Genomic DNA, 18,816 nt, shown 5'->3' with positions numbered 1-18,816 from the left:
AAGAAAAGGATTTAAGGATTTTTATTTTTCACATTTACTTATCAAAAGGTTGAACATTATGAAAACAGCACAACATGGTATCTAACTAGAACAAGCGACATTTTATTTAACCCAAAATACAAAGTCTTTGCATGCTGGGAGGACAGGATTTATTAGTGCCTAACTAGATCTAGAGGAAGAGACCTAACAGCAACAGAAGATGAGCACTCCCGTATGGAGGAAGGAGTAGAAGGAGATGAGTTTCAGCAGTATGTAGAGGCTGCTGGTTTTCTGCTACCCCCTAAAAAAGTCAAATACAGTCATAAAATCCTGAGCACCACAAACAGACAGAAAAGTGCACAATACGTGCAACTAGAGCAAATATGAAAGTGCAGCACATCTGGACTACAGAGCTTCATTCCTGCAAGCTAAATAACGGCCACATCTGGGCAACTGGATGCCACTGAAGCAAAGAAATAACCTGGAGAGGCCACTGGAATGTGAACCTACAGGAAGGGGGAGATTGAGGGGAGGGGGAAGGAGGAGGGCACAGATTTTCCCCTGATTAATTAACATTTGTGTAGCTCCTGGAACGTGCCTGCCAGACTGTAAATGCAAGTGTTAACAAGCGTGCCAGCTGTCAGTCCCCAGAAAACTACTCACTGGCTACTTGCCGGCCAGTTACATCGTTAGGAATTACTTATCCGGTCAAAACAGGAGAAATCCTCTGCCGATCCATTGTATCTGCCCTCTGATTGCTGTTGGTGGTAGAGGGGATGGAGGGAGGGCAGGTGGGCCTGAAACCTGGTCCATCCCCCATCAGGACCTAGAGGAAGGACTGAAATGGGAGGGAAGCCAGGATGCTCCTGAAAGAGGAGGGTCCCTCTTCTCTCCCTGCATTTGCTGTTCTCGCATTGTGCCAGCTCTGGCGCTCCCCAAACCCTTCTGGGAGCTGATTTCATTCACTACTGCAGAAACATGAATTCAGTGTCCTTTTTTATAACCTAGATACACTAGCTCACGCAGGGGCATGACAGGCTCCAGAGCCTGTGGGGCAGCACCAGTGGGAACACGAGAAGCAATGGCAGGAGAGACCTCCCATTCTCAGTGGCAGTAAGCTCTTATGTTCACTCGTCAATAGATTTGCACCAGGTATGGTTTGGGAGAGAAATGGATAAAAAACAGCTTCTATCAAAACAAGACTTCTGAATTTTAATGGAGATACAGAATAGCATAGTTATTTGTGACACTAAGTGGGTGAGGGATACAAACTTCGAAGTATTTTATTTTTCTCCGGTGACTGCTGAGAGCTGCTAATTATTCCAATGATCCCAGAACTGGCTGGATATTTTCCCTCTTTTTCCATTCTGTAAGGACAGAAAGGATCAAACCTGATTTTACTACTAAACAACATATGATATTTCTACAACCATGACATTGTGACTGACTAATCAAGCAGACGTTGCAAATAGAAGGAGTTCGCCAGAGAAATTTTAAGATGTTGATGCTTCAGTCAGAACTCCCACGGAAAAAATAAATGTTAGTCTTGCCAGAGTGAATTGAGCATTTGAGAGATCAGTTCTTCACATCTGGTCTATCTACCCAGCAAAAGTTATCAGGCAGCAATAAGAGTAACAAAAAAAATATGGAATGAAACCTTGGTGCCCTCCAAATTTGTCAAATGTGTGCCATCTAATTCAGCGGGGCAAGTCCACCTCCCACAGTGCTGTATATAATAATATATATTTTGCACACACAGGTGGCAACACTTGAAAAGCCCAGCGAGCATAACAAGTTACTTACGGTTTGAGTCCGTTGCAGGAGAGGGAAAAGAAGTCATAAACCAAGCACACACCAAACACAGTGACTCCAGTTTCTTTCACCAGCATTGCACACGTCCCAAGGAATAAACTAAGCAGCAAAAAGAATGGGGAGGCAGTGGGAGGGAAATGTTCCCCGACATAAAGCTGATCCACACTCCTGAAAAATAGATTTCACATAAATATTTTAACTTCTCTGTTATTTTCATGTTTACTCCATTCACACAAATACCGAGACAGTTTTCCTTAATTTTTTAAGATGCTGGTAATAAGCGACGTGAACAATCTACACTGTTTGCTGATAAATGAGGAATGGTTTAGACGCAGGACAGGAAGGGAAAACACAAATATTGAGAGGCACACCAAGAATCTGAGCAGAGGAGGGAAAAAAAGAGAAGCAGGAAGATAAAGTGGACTTGAAACAGTCAGAGGAAGGCAGAGTAAGTACAAAGACGGAAAGGGCAGAAAAACACCTGCTTTCCGTCATCTAGAACACACATGCTTAATTCTCCTTATGTGACAAAATGCACTAGGCGAGTAAAAATTCCTCCATCCCACCCACACTCCCCTGAGTCAAAGATGTGTCCTAATCATTAACAGACGGGGCAGCAAGCCTGTATGAGAGGGAAGAAGGTAAGAAAGAACCGAAATCAAACAAGCCGTCTCCTGCGGGGTCACTACTAGTTTTACGCCTTTGAAACCTTCTGATGAAAGCAGCGCTACGGATTTGTAGCAAGCAGCCCAACAGGGATACAAGCAGTTTTTCCATGCGGCCATGATGACGCGGTTCTATTCCTAAATGAAACAACAATGCAAAAGGAGCAGAAACCCCATCCAAGCAAAGCTATTTCTTTATCTATACTTGTTCAGCCACAGTTTTAGGACACAGACCAGCAAACGGTGCCAAGTTTTCATCTGAAAAGGATGACGAACAGTCTAGACACAATCCTTAACTCTCCCAAACCAGGTATTTCGGAGTCCCACGGTCAGAGCATGTGTTTTAAAGGCAGGCATGCATCCGTCCATTCTCCACTCTACATGCAGACAATTTGCCCCCAGTTGAAAACATTTCTTTATAATTTTTAGCTCTACAAGCCCTCCTCTAGTGTATGGTCAGCTGTAATGTCAAAGTAAGGGGGGGGAACTTAAATGTTGATTTCTCTTTCTATGTTCATTTGTTCTCCTAAGCGTCACGTCTTTGGCACCACAGCTGAAAGCAGGGGCCAGGGCACTTCCAGGCAGCAGCGCTGCGGGAAGTACCTCTGCCAACAGCCACCCAGAACCGACAAGTTTCCCCTTTGTCTCCTCCTCAGACTAGAGCACCTCAGGATATTATCACAACCGATAGCAAGGATCCATACCTATTATAGGAGAGAAAAGCCAACAGAAAGAGTAGACAGGCTAGGACATCTGCTCTGCCTACTATACCTGTTACCTAAAACGAAAAGAGACACACAGGTGTAAAAGCACATATATAAAAAGGCATGCACATTCAGCGACTGTTTCAACGATCCACGCTAACTGCTACTATTTTAAGTTTTTTATCTTTCAGTGTTATCCTCCTTCAATACAGTGAAACGTTACTTGGTTAGTGTGCTCGGTGAGCATGCTCAGTTTTGTCTGCTGCATTTCTCACTTGGCAAAGCAAATGAGTAAGCCAACAGTTAAGTCATTCTCTACTTTCTTATTAAAATATTAATAAAGTTGCATAGAGAAATGCCAATTTTAGGGATCTGTTTTAATTTTGTATCATAAGGCTCAAATGAGACACGCATCCAACTCCCAGAACTGAGATTTGTTAAAGAAAAAGACTAATGAAAGAGCAACTCTTTGGAGAAGACTTATTATGTAGGAATGAGTTAAGAATTAATATTTGAATGAACCTTATCACCAAAAAGTGATAGAGTAGTATGTAACTTATTCTCTTTCTGAATAATCTGAGTTTATGAGAGTTTTTTCTACATATTAATTAACCAAACCTTTTTATAAGAAAGAGAGTACTGAAGAAGAATGTATAAACACTTTTTTTTTTACAAACTATTTCAATATTCCATTTCATAAAGATCTAAAAATTGCCCATAAAGCAAATAAAAGGCCCTTTGAATTTATTTTTGTCTGGGTCAGATCTTAAAAAGGTTAAAATAAATGCCAGAGTGCTGAATATAGCTTAATTATATAATCTCAAAAGAGGTGAAATTTCAAAGAGTGCCTCTTCTAAAACCTCCCTTATAATATAAAGCTGTTTTATCAAAGGGAGCCTAGCTGATTAGTTCACACGAGACAGCACAGGGAGTAACTGTAAAGCTCGTGGCTTTTTGTTATTAAGGTAATCTCTCCTGAAAAGTTCTCAGCCGCGGCAGCCGTTTCCCTCACTCATTTACAAAGGCTCGTAAGGAGAGCCTGTGATGTCAATGCCATCTCAGCTAACGAGTGCATTTCTTTTTTTAAGTACGGATAGCTAGACATTGCATTTCCTTCTCAAAGACCGCGAGACTCATTTTATCTACAGAAGTACCTCCCCACACTAACAGACTGCAGTTTTAGCATGACGATGTCTTTAAGCATTTCCTTATAATGAGAAGAAAAGTGTCCAATATGAGCTGTTGCTCTGTAAACTTACCATGATGTTTATTAAGCTAACAAGTTTTTTCTGAAGATGATACTGCTAGCTTTTAACTGAAATCAATATAAATTAATCCATGGGTCATATCACCTCTATCTGAGCGATCTCCTCCAGAGCACACACTAACGCTCCCTTCGCTTTTTCTCCCTTAAATTGATGACTATAGGAGATGGCTGAAGGCAAGCAACAATGTCCCAGCAGGAGAGCGCAGCCTCACCGAGGTTTCTGGTTTCAGAAGCCTCGACATTTTCATCAGCTGAATGACTGTCCGTTTATTCCCGGCATTGCTGATTAGGACCGTGAATTAGAATTTAGTGCCGGAGTAGAAAGCTGGCAAGCATGAATACACTTTTTTCTTAATGACTCCTGCAAATTACGTTAAACATAGTATATTCTCACCTTTGTTCCTCCACAGAAAAAAAAATCACGAGTACCATATTCCGTATGACTCGGAGGCTTCTTTAAAAAAAAATACAATGTAAAGTACGCATTTATTTTTAGCTCCTGTATCACCCGTTTGGTTTTTTTTGTGTGTCACATACTTACAGCCTCGGTGTGAATGGGATGCACAGCAAAGAACAGCGCCGTGACAAAAGCAAGTCGACAGTCCTTGAACACAGCTTTGTCACAAGTGTACATCAGCACAAGAGTCACTAGACAGTGTAAAATTACATTCACTGCGTGGAAATAGAAGGGGTTCATACCAGCCAGCAATATGTTTAACCTGTAAGGAAACAAAAGGGAACCATTAGTAGACCGGAGAGGTCTTGTAATAGGAGGACATCTTTCAAATACTCTAAATTATGCTTTTTGTCTGATTTGCAGTCTTCTAATGTAAGTGCTATTAAACTAATTAGTGAAAATCACTCTGAACGTCTGGTTTATCTGATTGAAGAGAAACCACTTCCCCAGTTTTTAAAATAGGCGGTTGAATTTGGCAGCCTTCTTGACACCGAGATGGGAGAGGCTTGTGCCCTCCCAGTACAGTTCACCGCAGCGAGACGATGCCTGTGGTCCCTCAGCAGCAAATGCCACCGTCCAACATCACAAGCACGGCACTTGTCCTCTTTCCCTGTTGGCACCTTCTGCGGTTGTCTCAGCCACGTGGCAGCTTTACAGTACAGGTAGTTACTTTCTACTATGGAGTAGGTGCTTTCGCTTGGGAACAGCCAAGACAAGGAACTCGGTAAGGCGCTGGAGCATCTGCTTGGTGTTACAGGCGCACTTATTCCCATTTAACTTTCAAAATACTTTCACATACTGAAGGTTAAGCATTTATTTAAATGCCTTACTGACAGGAGGACTACACTCAGAAGTTGGTCTAATAGTTAGCATCATTTTTATAAGGGCATTGATGTTAAAGATAAGTTAGCTAACATCACCCTAGGCCCGATGAGACAATTAGAGTACGTTATTTGTGTCGATCATAAAAAACCAAATATAACAAGCTGTTATGACATTTGTTTTACAGCGTGTATTAACACATTTTTCTGGTCACTGTTTTTTATAGCCAGCTTGCTTAACAGCTGCTGACAGGCTTTGCCTTACATGCAGTAGAAGATAACTCGATTCTCTTTAGAATTAACTGCATCTGCACATTTGGACAAATATATATATACATACACACACACACATATATACACACACACACATGGTGCCTCTATCTAGGGAAGACTCCATACATGAACAAGGAATTTGGAAGTACTAATGCTAAAGGACATTAAAAAAAATAAAAAAAAAAATAGACAAGACACCGGTGAAAAAAAGACTCAATCTAAATATTTTGCATGTAGCTGTAAACATGCTAAAGGGACAATAACCCTTCCTGTTGTTACTGACAGACTCCAGGTCTCCCACGACATGCCTGACACAACAGCAAAGCCACTGAGTTGCTGCTACTATGCCAGCACCTTAGTTTTTTTAGTAAGACAGAGGAGGTGTGGTGTGTCTGCAATGGCCAGGCAACATACGCTTTTTGTAAATACTCTCTACATTCCTTACTTAGAAGCAACAGAGTGCTATCTGTCCTGGGCTGCGTTTTCCAGGACAATCTCACTTTACCAGACCAGGAGACTTACTTGTGCATTCCTGCTGTGCTCCCACTGGAGTGTTTGTGGAGGCAATAGCTGAAACCCAGAGAGTTTGGGAAAAGCGAGATTTTAGCATGACTTGACCTTTCCCTTTGATGTATGGGTTGATGCAGCTACATTTTGACAAGACATCAGTCTGTGTGATTCAAGAATACATGAAGAGCTGGGGCTTTTTCTCCCCCCCCCCCCCCCCATTCCTCTTGCAAGCCACTTCAGGGCAGCAGCATACATCACTTTGCCTCATTACTACCAGCACAGAATGACAAACCACAACAAATGTCAGTAACAGACACCCAGACACAGTTTCAGCTGTAAATACGCTGCAGCAGCAGGAACCCCCAGGCCTAAATCTTCTTTTCAGCACGCTGCGGGGGACAAGGGGCAACACAGGGCCACCCTGCCCCAAAGGAGCTGAAGTTCCCGCTCAGAGGCACTTGCAGACATGTGCAATGGCAGGGACCACCTGCAGGACCCGTTCTTTGTACAAATTAATCTTTTCTGGCTGTAAATCAGCCAGATGGAGCACAGTCGTCACCATCGCTCTCCCCCAAATGCCAAAGTGTGCTCTGGCAACCTGATTTCTGGAGAAACCAGATGCGGGCAGGTGAGGACAGTGAGGACAAGTGCTCAAGCTATCAGGTGATATGAACCCATGCACCAAAATGTGAGAGATTCTCATTTATTTATTTATTTGGCCAAGATGTAAGGACCAATAAAACACATCTGACAACATTCTTGAAAAAAATCTTTCATTAGTCTCCATGGATCACGTCTGACCACTTCCCATCCTGCAAAACGGGTCTACTGGCAGGAGAGGCAGAACTTTGTAGGGGATGGATCTTCCTGCCACCATCAGGTCACCGATCCCAAAGGCAGGGTGTGCTCTTCACACCCCTTCTTGAGGCAAACATCAAGTCAAAAAGGCTTGTAAACTGCAAATTACCTGACGTAAGTTATTGAAAACAGTTACGTAAAAGCATCAGCCTCACAGATTGGCTATTCCCCTGTGTAATCTTTGGGGAAGGTAAAAAAAAAAAAAAAAAGGCAGAACAAAACACAAACATAACAGCACCATGGTATTCAGATAAGCCTTCCATTAAACAGCAAAATCTGACTGCAAGCATGCCTCGATGTATGTTTTAAATACCATCTTTGGTGGTCCATGAACACTAAACATGAGTGTGTGCAGGTGCTATATTCACACCAGTGTTTTTTGCTGCTAAAGCTCTTTGTCATAAGAAATTAGGCCACATGGCAATGAAGGAAACATTCTTTTGTTCTGAAACAATCCCAGCAGAATGATTTTGAAACGTTAGCAGTGGTTGAGTTTATTGTACATCAAATGGGTGAGCAAATCTGGGGCTCCAAACAGCTCTAATCCAAACCACAAGAACTTTACAGAGCTCCACACCATGCTCATCCACCCATGGGCAAAAAAAGGCAGCCTACTATGGAAAGCCAAATTTGTTCCACTGCGGAGCAACTACGGAGCAAATTCTGGGCAAGGGAGTGGGAAGGGATGGGTAAATCAACAAAAATAACTTCTCCCTTCTTAAACTTTAATATCCTTACAGAGATTCAGTCTTGTCTTTGTTTACTGGCAGCAGCATTATCACAGAGTCGTGTAGTAATTATACACGGTATACAGCTCAGCAAACAAAGAAAGTAAAACAGAGATAGGAATCTTGAAATTAAGTAAGAAGCGGTGTTTCTCCAACATGATGCTCATGAACAGAAGCTCTGAGGCAATAACTGTACTCTGTTATGGCAGAGGAGGTTTGTCCTTATGTTTCCATATCTAAACTGGCTCACAAATAGGGAAAATCTTTCATTTTTTAAGTTGCAAGCCTAAAAGACACCAGTACTACCACCATTTCTAATTTGCAGCATTATGTGGGCTGGAAGACCCTACTCACTTCTGCATGAAGATTGTAACATCTGTCTGAGCTAAAGCACAACTTCTAAGATACAGGTTACAGCCTTGGTAGAGCACACAGCTAGGAGAGCAGATACTTTGGGCCAGCCAGGCTTTTTGAAATGACTGCTCATCAAACCAGAAAGGTGTTGGCAAATAGGATTCTAAAGATTTGGGGCTGAATAAAGCAAGTGACCATGTTCCTAGGAATGGAGACGCTTGAAAGAGGAGAGACCACCATCTCGGACAAGGAGGTCTTTCCTCAGGGGAGCCGCCCACAGAACACTCAGAGAAGAAGAGTTTTGCATTGCTTCCACACCTCTGCTGGAAGAGTCCTTGGAGGCAAAGAGTGTACTAAGCCTCCTGAGAAGTGGTGAATGGCAGTTCAAGTGCAAAGGCCCTCAGAAGGCCCAGGGGAAAGGAGGGGAAGAAGCAGTCTCTTATGCTAGGTGACACTGTCAGTTATCTTCTAATAGAGCTGATCAGCATCACCCAAGCCACCACCAAAATAAAAATTCATGACAGAGATCCCAGCATCGATCACATGCCCCGTCAGGGCGGAGAAGGCTGCACTGTAACATGTGTTCAAGCCAAGACTCTTGTCCCAACACCCATCTTTGTGTCCAAGTGTTGCAGCATGTGTGGTTTAGAGTGTCACACCCAAGGCAGAGCACTGCCAAAACTGCATGCCCAAGCAGGAGGTATACCAAAATAAGAGGCATATGCCCTAACACAGAAATCCCTTGATTTTGTTAAGGCTAATGGACGTTTTCCAGGAACAGCGGTGTAGTTTGCCTTGCCACCTACAGCAGCTTTTCCATTCCTCCACCATCCGCCCTAGGAAAAGGGATTACATAGCTCTGCTCTCAGAAAAAGACTTACAGGCACCAGCTGTTGAAGGTCCACTGAGTAGAGCTTGTAAAAGAGCTCTCCAGAAGAAAGCAAATCACTCTTGCTCTTAAAAGAATAAGCAACATCTACCAGTACCCCCAGTTAACCACTTGCCCTCCCTCCCCCCGGCACAGCTGCCTCATTTGAAGAATAGCATTTCCAGGACAGGGACTGTGCACCATGCTACCCTCAAGCCACGGGCACTAGATAAGTCGTCAGGCAGGGACATATCTCCTTGGGTAAGAAATTCCCCATACAGAGGGCCTGGAAATCGAGTGGGATTCAGTGACTTCATCCTCGCAGACCCAGAACCAGAGGGGTCTATGCCACAAGAGTACGGGCTCACAGACAAATCCCATACATATCCAGTTACGGTATATAATCACCAGCACCCCTGGGCTCTAATATAATGCTTTTTATCCACTTGTACACACAAAGACTCATCCAACCTTTTTTAAGACCTCTTATGATTTAATAATATTGTAAACCATAATTGGAGAGTTTCTCTTTTTATAGACTTTGTTATTATCCCTGGGCAGCTCTTGTTTAGTTTAATCTGTTTTATTATTTTCAAAAGACTAACAAAAAACGCAACATGTTATGAAATAGAAATGCACAGGATAATAATGGTAATTTGTTATAGCGAGTAACACTTAATGGAAAGTCTCAGAGCATCCCACACCTCATAAAACCCCCACAGTTTTTATAGAGGAAGGCTCAGATGCAGATTTATATAAATTAATCTAATATACAAGGATGGATTACGTTTCCTGTGATCTTCCCTTCCTTTTGGAATTGCGTGATATAAATGACAAACTTTATGCAAACTAATGCCTGATTTCAGGGCACAGTGGAATCTCCTTATAAACTCCACAGATGCATCTACTGTGTGCCAGGAAAATGAGCATTTGCACTCCAAAAATGGTGCAGCTGCATCAGTGGCAATAATGGTTGAAGCTTTATGTGGAAACAGCTCAAAGATTTACGAAAAACCTGTAGCAGTAAAAGGAAAATAAGCCCCCTTTGCAGCAGTGTTCGTTCAATGGCCAGCACCGTGGTGCAGCATCACTTCGTGTTCATAATCTTTTTATAGTACAGTAAAATGGCTCAGAATTAAATGGACAATAAGGCTTAAATGGTTTGTTACTTGATTTGCTCTAACGGGGATGGGTGAGAAGACAGAGGCCATACCAATTCCCAAGCTATAGCAATTCCCTTAGAGCACAACAGTCATCACTTACAAGAGCACTAGTTAAGTGTTGGCATTCAAAGCAGGTTATTGCTTTCCAGCACAGTCAGGAAAAGAAAACAGAAACCACAATTAGACTGGGAAGCAGCAGCACCTTGGAAGCGGCAAATATGCCAGGGCAGAAATTTCTAGTGAAACCCTAGAAGGCGTGGTTTGACGATCATTCCTGTGTTGAGAATACCAAAAGCATCATTCACACGGCTTTAGATTTGTCTCCAGAAATGGCCGTGGAAAATTAAAAAAAGCCAGCCGATGGCAATTCACAAACGGACAAACCAGGTGCCATTTTACCCAGATTTTGAACAAAAAAGTTTGTCTTCAAAATTATTCTTGAGTATTGTTTTGGCAAGAGCAACGCACTGAAGGAAACTAACATCTCGCAAAACTCTTTAGCAGCCATCTAGCAGTCCTCTTCCGAGCGCTGAGAGAGTAAGAGATGGGATGTGATCAAGAACCAAGCTAGGACAGTCATTCATCAAGAAGATAAGACAACGCTAACAGAAATCTAGTCTAAAGTTATTAGGCCTGACGAAGAGAATATTTCAAACTGGGTAAAAGAGTTTTTCCACCAAATTTAAAATAAGTTTGGTAATCTCTCAGCTCAAGCTGCAGACCATGGAGGAAGTGCCATTTTCATTTATACAGAAGCAAAGGGAAAAAAACCAAGTATAGTGAGTGAAAAGAGAACAGCCCTTTTTTTTTTTTCTCTTTCTTTTATATCTGGGAGACAATAAATGACAATAAATAAATGAGACTCCCAGGAAAGGAGTCAGAAACACAGCAAGTAAATGCAGAGAAATGCCTTTAGCTAACCAGCAGCAGCCAAAGCACTTTATTTTCATGGACTCTAAAGCATATTGACAGGGATGCTCCTGTGGGGAAGAAGGTTGGTCCAAAGCTGAGCCTTTTAGGTAAAAGAAGACAAAAGAAAATTAAGGGTGACATTGGTGCAAGAGGAATAGGATGCCAGATGAGAGAAAATCCCCAGGAACTGGTAGGTGTTAAATAGAGACAAAACACCACTGAAGCAAGCAGCAAACATAAGCGTGACTGGATTCACATCAGCCAAGTCTTTCAGGAGAATCTGCCTGGACCTTTTAGTGAATTCTTTCCCTCAAAATAAAAGGCTTTTAATTCAAGAGACAGACAAATTTTATTGAGCATTAAGGACTGAGAAAATGTTGCGACTAGGCAGAAGTCCAATGTGTTTTGCACACATCGCTCACCTCTGGACTTGGCTGTAAGGATCTGCGCCCTCCTTCCCCTGGCAGGGAGCTTCCCCTGACCCTCCCCAGGAGTCCTGGCCCCCTTCCAGGGAGTGCAAGCAACCCTGTCAGTCCCCCTGGAGAAACACAGCCCAAACCTACAATCGAAAAATATCAGACACCTCCTATGAAAATGAGATTCAAGGCGGGGCAGGGGGACGATGACTTCTGTGCACCTGGAACTGGGGAAAAAACAAGCTTTGAGGCACACACACCCTCTCCCAGTCTGGAAACGGCAGCAAGACGCTCTGCTCTGCGTCGGAAGGAAAGCTTATACACCTAGAAATGTGTCCGCATATTCCAACCATAACACAACCAGTCTAATAAAAGCAACTGCCTCTTTTCACAAACTCCACCTCGCCCAGTGTGGCTACACCAGTACTACATCAATTTCATGGCACGTATCACAGTATCAGTATGGAGAGTGATTGCTATAGCTAGGGTAGAAATATTCAACTAAGCTGTACAGGAGAAATACTGACACAATCTTAAATGTTGTGATATTGCCCTAATATAGATGTACACAGTGAAGAAAATACTTGTGCACTGTGTATTTAACCTGACACATTATAGCTCCACTATGTTACCCTGTGATGTCAAACTGTAATATAGCATTAAATCAAGAACAAATAAAATCTAAGGTCTTTTTTTCTTCCCTGGCTTGTTTTGGTTTTCTTAAGCTCCCGTCCTTGAAACTCATGCCACTGATACAGCTGAAAAAACAGAAGGATCAGCTGTAAGCAACTAGATAGATGAGAAGGTTGGCAGTGAATTATTGAATTAATTCTCTCTTTGGCTATCTATTTACATCTAACCGAAGCTCACAGTCACTTAAGGCTTTGATCCAAAGCCACTGGTAGTCTTGCATTAGGTGCCCACACAGAATACTGAACCGTTGCTGAAGGGTCCCATTTACTTCCTAGGCATGTATGTACCCAAGCCACCCCTGGCCAGCAGCCTCGGTGGGCAGACCTGGAGGGTCATCTGTTCTGCAGTCAGCAGCTGAGCACAGCCTGGGCTTTTTAATTTATCTATCTTCTTCCCCATTTTTTCCATCCAGAGTACTAGTAGGATGGGTCTGTTCACAAACTGTGTGTCTATGTCTTTTTCTGGTGGGAGAGTTGTGTTCCCCTTTATAGCTTGTCGCCCCCAGCTCCTCTCCTCCTGGGCTACCAGAGCCACCCAGCAGCAGCTGGGGTGGGCACTCTTACACCCTTGCCATGGAGGCGAGCACATTCCCAGTGAACAGTCACTTCCACCTCCTTCAAGGAAGACCAGGTATCTCCTGCATGCGTCTGGCCAGTGTCATCCTCCTGAGTCTCTGTCATGGCGACATGGCCTAGACCTGCCGCCACCTTTTGCTTTTCGCCCAGTCTTTTGTCCCTGGTGAGCTGTTACTGGAGGCACCTCCCTCACCAGCATCCGCCTTGGCAGCGCCCTCCATCCCGCTACCAAAGCGGCTGAGCAGGCAGGGCCTTCACTTCTCGACCACCTGCAAAACCATGAGGCTGATCTCTGATTAAGAGTCTTCAAACCTTAGCATTGGGGTTTTTCAAGTCTTCGTTCTCACAATGTCCTACCACTGCACACCTTCAGGCTAACTCTGCTGTGTTGCTGACTGCATCAAACCTCCATCACCTATTTGTTTCTGGGCTGAAAATCTATCTAAATGGGATTTGGCAGACAAGCAGAGAAAGTGGGAGGGAGAGAGCACTGAGGCTTGCACCTTCTGCTTCAACAGTTGAGAAACATTTTTGCAAAACCACTGGAACCAAGGAATAACTTAAGCACTACCGAGGGAATAAATGATTCACTGAACTTCTGCTAGTGGAGACAAGGTGCAAGACAGAAAGCACCCAGTTTAAAATATAAAACCCTGAGTGAATTACAGAATTGGCAGTTCTGGTTTTTTTCTTTTCCACTCTTCATCTTAACATTTAATATGGAAGACACCAAGAAATAGTATATCCTATCCAAAAAGTTGCCTTCTTTAGAAAGTATATTGAATCACTTCTTGGAGAAGAAAATAGCTGCAGGTAAACATCTCTGAGTGACAGCACTGAGAAGAGAGCATGAAGTAAGTTTTTCTTAAGGACTAAGCAAAACTGTTGCCTATCATCTCAGCTTCCATGCAGATGAGGAGTCGTGCTAGACCTGTCACCTAACAAGTTACCCACATACAATAGGCATGTTTCTGAACCAACTAGTTTTAACACTTCTTTACTTTACTGAGGTCAGAAGAAAAGGCGAGAGAAGTTCAAAGACACAAAGGAAACATTATTTAATTCAACAGTTCACGTGCAGGCTTTTTTCCCCTTCTGTTGTTAACCCACACAAAACAACGCACCAGTTCTGTGAATATTTTAAGTTTTGCTTAACGGTTCCAGTAACACGGGCCACTCTTATTATCCTCTGATCATTCATACTGACAGATCCGGTGTGAATAATGTTAAATACTTGAGCTGTTTTCACTGTTTGGCTCTAGAGCATTAGTCTACTGGCATGAGGACTGTCATTTCAGATTTCCAATACGTGAGGGACACTGAACTACTGTTACAAAATTTCAGCAACGTCTGCTTGAGATTTTTCTGACAGACAGGTGATAATTTTTTTTAATTGAGATCACTTCAAGAACACGTAGCATCTATGTAGGATATGTTCAGCCTCATGAAAAGTCCACAGGGCATCATGAGTTCTTCCTCTTACTTTCACAGCCACAAAGGACAGAAGTTTCTGTAGACTGATGGATCTGTAGATACAAATTTCAGCCCACCCTTCACATCTGTTCTGTGCACGCAGTTTGGAGATCTCCCAGATTTTTAATCTTAGTACAGCAAGACTCAAAACAAGCCTTTCCAGAGGAAAGTTTCATGCAACAGAAGCGCAGCCACCAGGCAGGTATAAAGAATCACGCTACTATTAAAATGCCTTGGATTTGACCAAACTAGCACAACAAAAAAAGAAATAAAATAAAACAAGCAAATAAAAAATTAAAAAGACCAGAATAGTTTGGTCCCCACTTCCCTTCCTCAGCAAGATCCTGCAAAGCACGCGTCAGACGGTTTTCTCCAGCATCCTAAGTGGATGCACTGAATTCTAACAAAAGTCTTAACAAACAACATTCATTTCCATTCTGTTAAAAGTCCGTTTCTGTTGAGCATTTTACAAGCATCAGGGTAAATCCTTTTTCCTTCTGCAGGAGGACAGAGAGCAACCAGCAACCTCCTGCTGGGCAAGGCAGGGGTGGATGGCTCAGGCAGGCAGAGGACGGCTCAGCCCCAGGCTCGGTGTCTCGCTTGGCAAGAGCTCCCTGCAGCCTCTTTGGAAGTGCTGGGTTTGGAGAATCCACTCCACCCAGATCTTAACATCCTCCTCTGACACCCGGCTGGTAGAAATGAAATGGGAAGAATGTGGAAACCGGAGGGCTGGAAGGATATTTGGGATGTGGTAGAAATAATCTTCCTCTGCAGCCAGGGAAGATAAACGATTCCTTCCCGATTCCAAATGCAATGCCAAGCGGTAAACAAATGACTCTGCCTTTGACCCTATGTCTTTGCTGTATGGTTATTATAAGCACTTGAGGATGAAATTTTGCTCATAAAATTAGTATCACTAATTTCCAAAAAGGATGAGATGGGGACAGAATTTTTTTTTTTTCAAACACACACGCACCCCCCTTTAAATAGCAAAGGCAAAACCAGTTCAGAGTCAAGACATACAAATGGGAACTAAAGCATTTAGTTTCCATTCCGTTATTAAAATTTAAGATTCTTTTGCTAATCAGCATAACATAACCTCAGTCCCGCAACCTGATCTAAGAAGCCAAGTCCAGCACCAATACCGCATGCAATGTGGTCAGTGGCGATACGTGCAGGTTCACTCACCTCTCGGATTACCCCCGCATCTATTGCTGGAGGAATGGATTAATCAGACGACTCCCCAAACTGCAACAGTTCGGCGGGACACCCGATGGAGAAGGCACTCTGCGTGCACAAAGCCGGCTCTGCCCGTGGCTGCCTACATCCCCTTCGCTCTCTACAGAAACCTGCTGAGAGCCCCTTCAAGGGGAAGGTACAAAACCTGTCCTAAACAATCCGGTTAACAAGCGTCTGTGCTGTTCACGGTTTTGCTTTATCGGGGATCCTCCAGCCCGTGCCCATCCAGCCCCGCTTCCCCAGACAGCCGACACCGACTGCCCTCGGCTCCAAGCCCACCCTTACAACCAAAGGGCAGCCAGTGCTCGGCGGAGCGCCGATGGGATGCTGCATTCCCTGAAACTGCTCTCACCTCACAGACACACGTTATTTTCAGATAGTTCACGAAATGTTATTTATAAATCAGGTATTTTAATGAATAGTTACTCAATTAGCAGAGTCAACCAAGTTCCAGTAACACCTCCTGGCATACTTACCACTGTCTACATAGTTTGCTCCTTATGCCTGCCATACGTCCGTAACGAGCATCTACCGATCGCTTACAAACAGGACCCTAGTGCTAAACGTCACCCAGCTACACTAGGTCTTCAGCACAGCTCCCTGCAAACACCCATATCATTTTTAAATGCTAAAACGTGGTAAACATTCACCATCATTTATGTTTCATCGGAATAAAAAGAGAGCAAGCTCACGGCAAGGATGACAAACTGTACGAATTGTAACTAAGCTGATCTGCTACAAGCTATTCTCCTCAGAGAGAGAGAAAGGCATCTGGGTCTTCCTTCTACGATTAGCGACGGTAACTGCCAGCTACTTTGCTGCTACCCAACTTCTCTTTATTCCTGTAAAACCGAAACTCCTCCTCGACAACTCTGCTGGGTACACAGGGAACATCTGAAGCAGAAGAGGCTGGCGGGGAACTCCGTGACTGACATGAGAGGCTTGCAGCTGCCAGGCTGGCTGCAAGAAACGGCGCGCTCTCCTTAAGGCAGACCCCTTCGGTTAGCGGTGAAAAGAAAGGTAGGGATGACTATGGGTCTGCCTCAAAACTGCACCGGGGAAGTTTCTGGCATGATCATTCAATTGCAGAGAAAAGTACTGGAGATAAAGCAGAGGGATGAGCAAGAGGAGGCACTCAGGAGGAATTCAGTCTGAACACCCTTCTCAGTCCGAAGAGCTTTCCGAAACGCTCGGTTTTCCCTTAATCCCCGGCGGCCTGGGGAAGAGGCGCCACCTGTTCCCAAACCGGGCGGGGAAGCGGGGCGCTGGCCGGGAGGGCGGCGGGCTCCCCCGCAGCGGCGCCGCATCCCTCCTCCTCCCCGGGTCACTTCCACCGGGCCGGGCGGCGGGACCACCCCGGCGGCACCAGGCGGCCGAAGGCCCCCGCCCGCCCCCGGGGCGCGCCCCGTCCCGTACGGCTCCGGGCAGATATGCTGAATCACGAAGCCGGGGACGCGGGACCGGAGGCGCAGTCCCCCCCGGCCCCCACCCGGGGCTGGCCGCCTCCCTCCGCCGGGCGCGGGACCGGGAGAGGCGGCGGAGGGGGAGCCGCGCCGCCCGCCCCGCTGCGGCGCCGGCGGCGGGCACTTACTTGAAGGTGAGGACGCAGAGGGGCCGGTAGGACTTGTGGCTGGTGTTCTCGGCCATCCGCTTGCCCCAGAAGTCGTTGGCGAAGGCGGCGGCCACGGGGGCGGCCGCCCGCACGTCGGGGTTGTTCACGATGGCCCAGACGTCGTCGTGCACGAACTCGCCCCGCAGGGAGTTGCCGTAGCAGAGGGCGCACAGCACCGCCAGCGCCAGCGCCGCCGCCCCGCCGCGCCGCCCGCCCGCCGACGGGGACGGGCAGGGGGGCGGCGCGGCTCGGTCCCGGCTGCGGGAGCCCGGCGCCGAGCCCGTCACCATGGCGCGGGTGCGGGGCGCCGCGCTGGCTGCCCCGGCTCCGCCGCCGCCGCCGCGGCGCGGGGAGGCAGCGGCACCCGCATGGTGCGGGGCGGGCAGCGGGACCGCCGCCGGCCACTCGCGCTCTGCCGAGGCGCAGCCTGCCCGGCTGCAAATAAACAGCGGCCGCCTCCCCGCGCCATCCCTCCTCCTCCTCTTCCTCCTCCTCCTCCCCCCCCCCGCCCCGCCGCACGCATGCTCCTTGCCGCGCTGTCACCCCCGCCGCCACCTCAGCCCGTCGGCGGGGTGGGCTCTGCCCGAGGTGGCCCCCGCACACCGGGGAGGGAGACCCTCCCCGCACGGCACGGCACGGCACGGCACGGCACGGCACGGCTGCACCCACGCGAGGCCGTGCTGCGGGGCTGGGAGCGGAGCCCTGGCGCGGCGGGTCGCCCCTGTCACTCGCGGGAGGCAGGTGCAAGGCTGCCCCGGTGCCAGGGCCTCCGCCGTCCCCCCGCGGGCGTCCCCCTCCACGGCCGGTCCGCCTCCCTGTGGGCCGCGCTCCCCTGGGGGGTGGCAGCGTCCCAGCCGGCCCCGGAGCACCCACAGCACCCACGCCGGCCCCCAGCGCCGCTGCTGCCCCGCCGCAGCCGCGCCGCTCCGCAGCATCGGTGCTGGTCCGCACCGCCCGGGCTGCAGCCCCGTCCCTGCCCGACGGCCCCCACCGCGTCCTGCGGGTGGGGAAGGCGTTTTGGTGCGGCGGAACTTGTCGTCTCTCCCCTGGTCCGTCACCTGTCCCTCTTCCAAAATCACCTGAGAGCTGCCTTCTCCAAAGCACTGTTCTGATGGCTGCGGTGTGTCCGTCCCCTCCCATACGCGACCTTTCTTGTGTTAGTGACAACTCCCGATAACTTTCGCTTAAGGAAAGGCCATGTTCAGATCGCCTACTCAGCCACGTATAAAAGGTACGTGTCCGTGGCTGCTTCAGAAAACAGAAAAACAGACTCTGTTAATGCTTTCTGCTGCTTAAATAAAACCGCCTGCTTGTAACCAAACAAACAAATAACACTGCTTAGCGAAGAAGCTTACATTCTGTTAGGTGAATGACGATACTGGACATACTCTGAATTTGTTCCTGAAAAAAGATATGCTGGGCATCGCTCGCCACCAG

The 18,816-nt window shown here is 46.4% G+C and overlaps 1 protein-coding gene across 2 annotated transcripts in view; it reads right to left on the bottom strand.

The window, feature by feature from the left end:
• TMTC1 (transmembrane O-mannosyltransferase targeting cadherins 1) overlaps positions 1-18,816 on the bottom strand; it is a 150,442-nt gene extending 131,626 nt beyond the window's left edge. Inside the window, exons 1-4 of one of the 2 annotated variants that reach the window (XM_087767160.1) lie at positions 18,735-18,816; positions 4,969-5,146; positions 3,161-3,234; positions 1,783-1,959 (exon numbers count right to left, since the gene is read on the bottom strand). In XM_087767160.1, coding sequence (XP_087623286.1) covers positions 1,783-1,959; positions 3,161-3,234; positions 4,969-5,146; positions 18,735-18,736 — 431 coding nt within the window. In that variant the 5' untranslated portion in view covers positions 18,737-18,816. Of the gene's footprint in view, positions 1-1,782; positions 1,960-3,160; positions 3,235-4,968; positions 5,147-17,358; positions 17,670-18,734 lie in introns of those variants that run through there. The other variant, XM_087767159.1, reaches the window with a different exon arrangement.

The sequence above is a fragment of the Nipponia nippon genome, unplaced genomic scaffold (assembly GCF_047370975.1).
Source record: "Nipponia nippon isolate SJK-2023a ecotype South Korea unplaced genomic scaffold, ASM4737097v1 scaffold_3, whole genome shotgun sequence".
NCBI classification, from domain to species: Eukaryota; Metazoa; Chordata; class Aves; order Pelecaniformes; family Threskiornithidae; genus Nipponia; species Nipponia nippon.
Note: the sequence above shows the minus strand (reverse complement) of the source record. Positions and strands in the feature narration are given on the sequence as shown.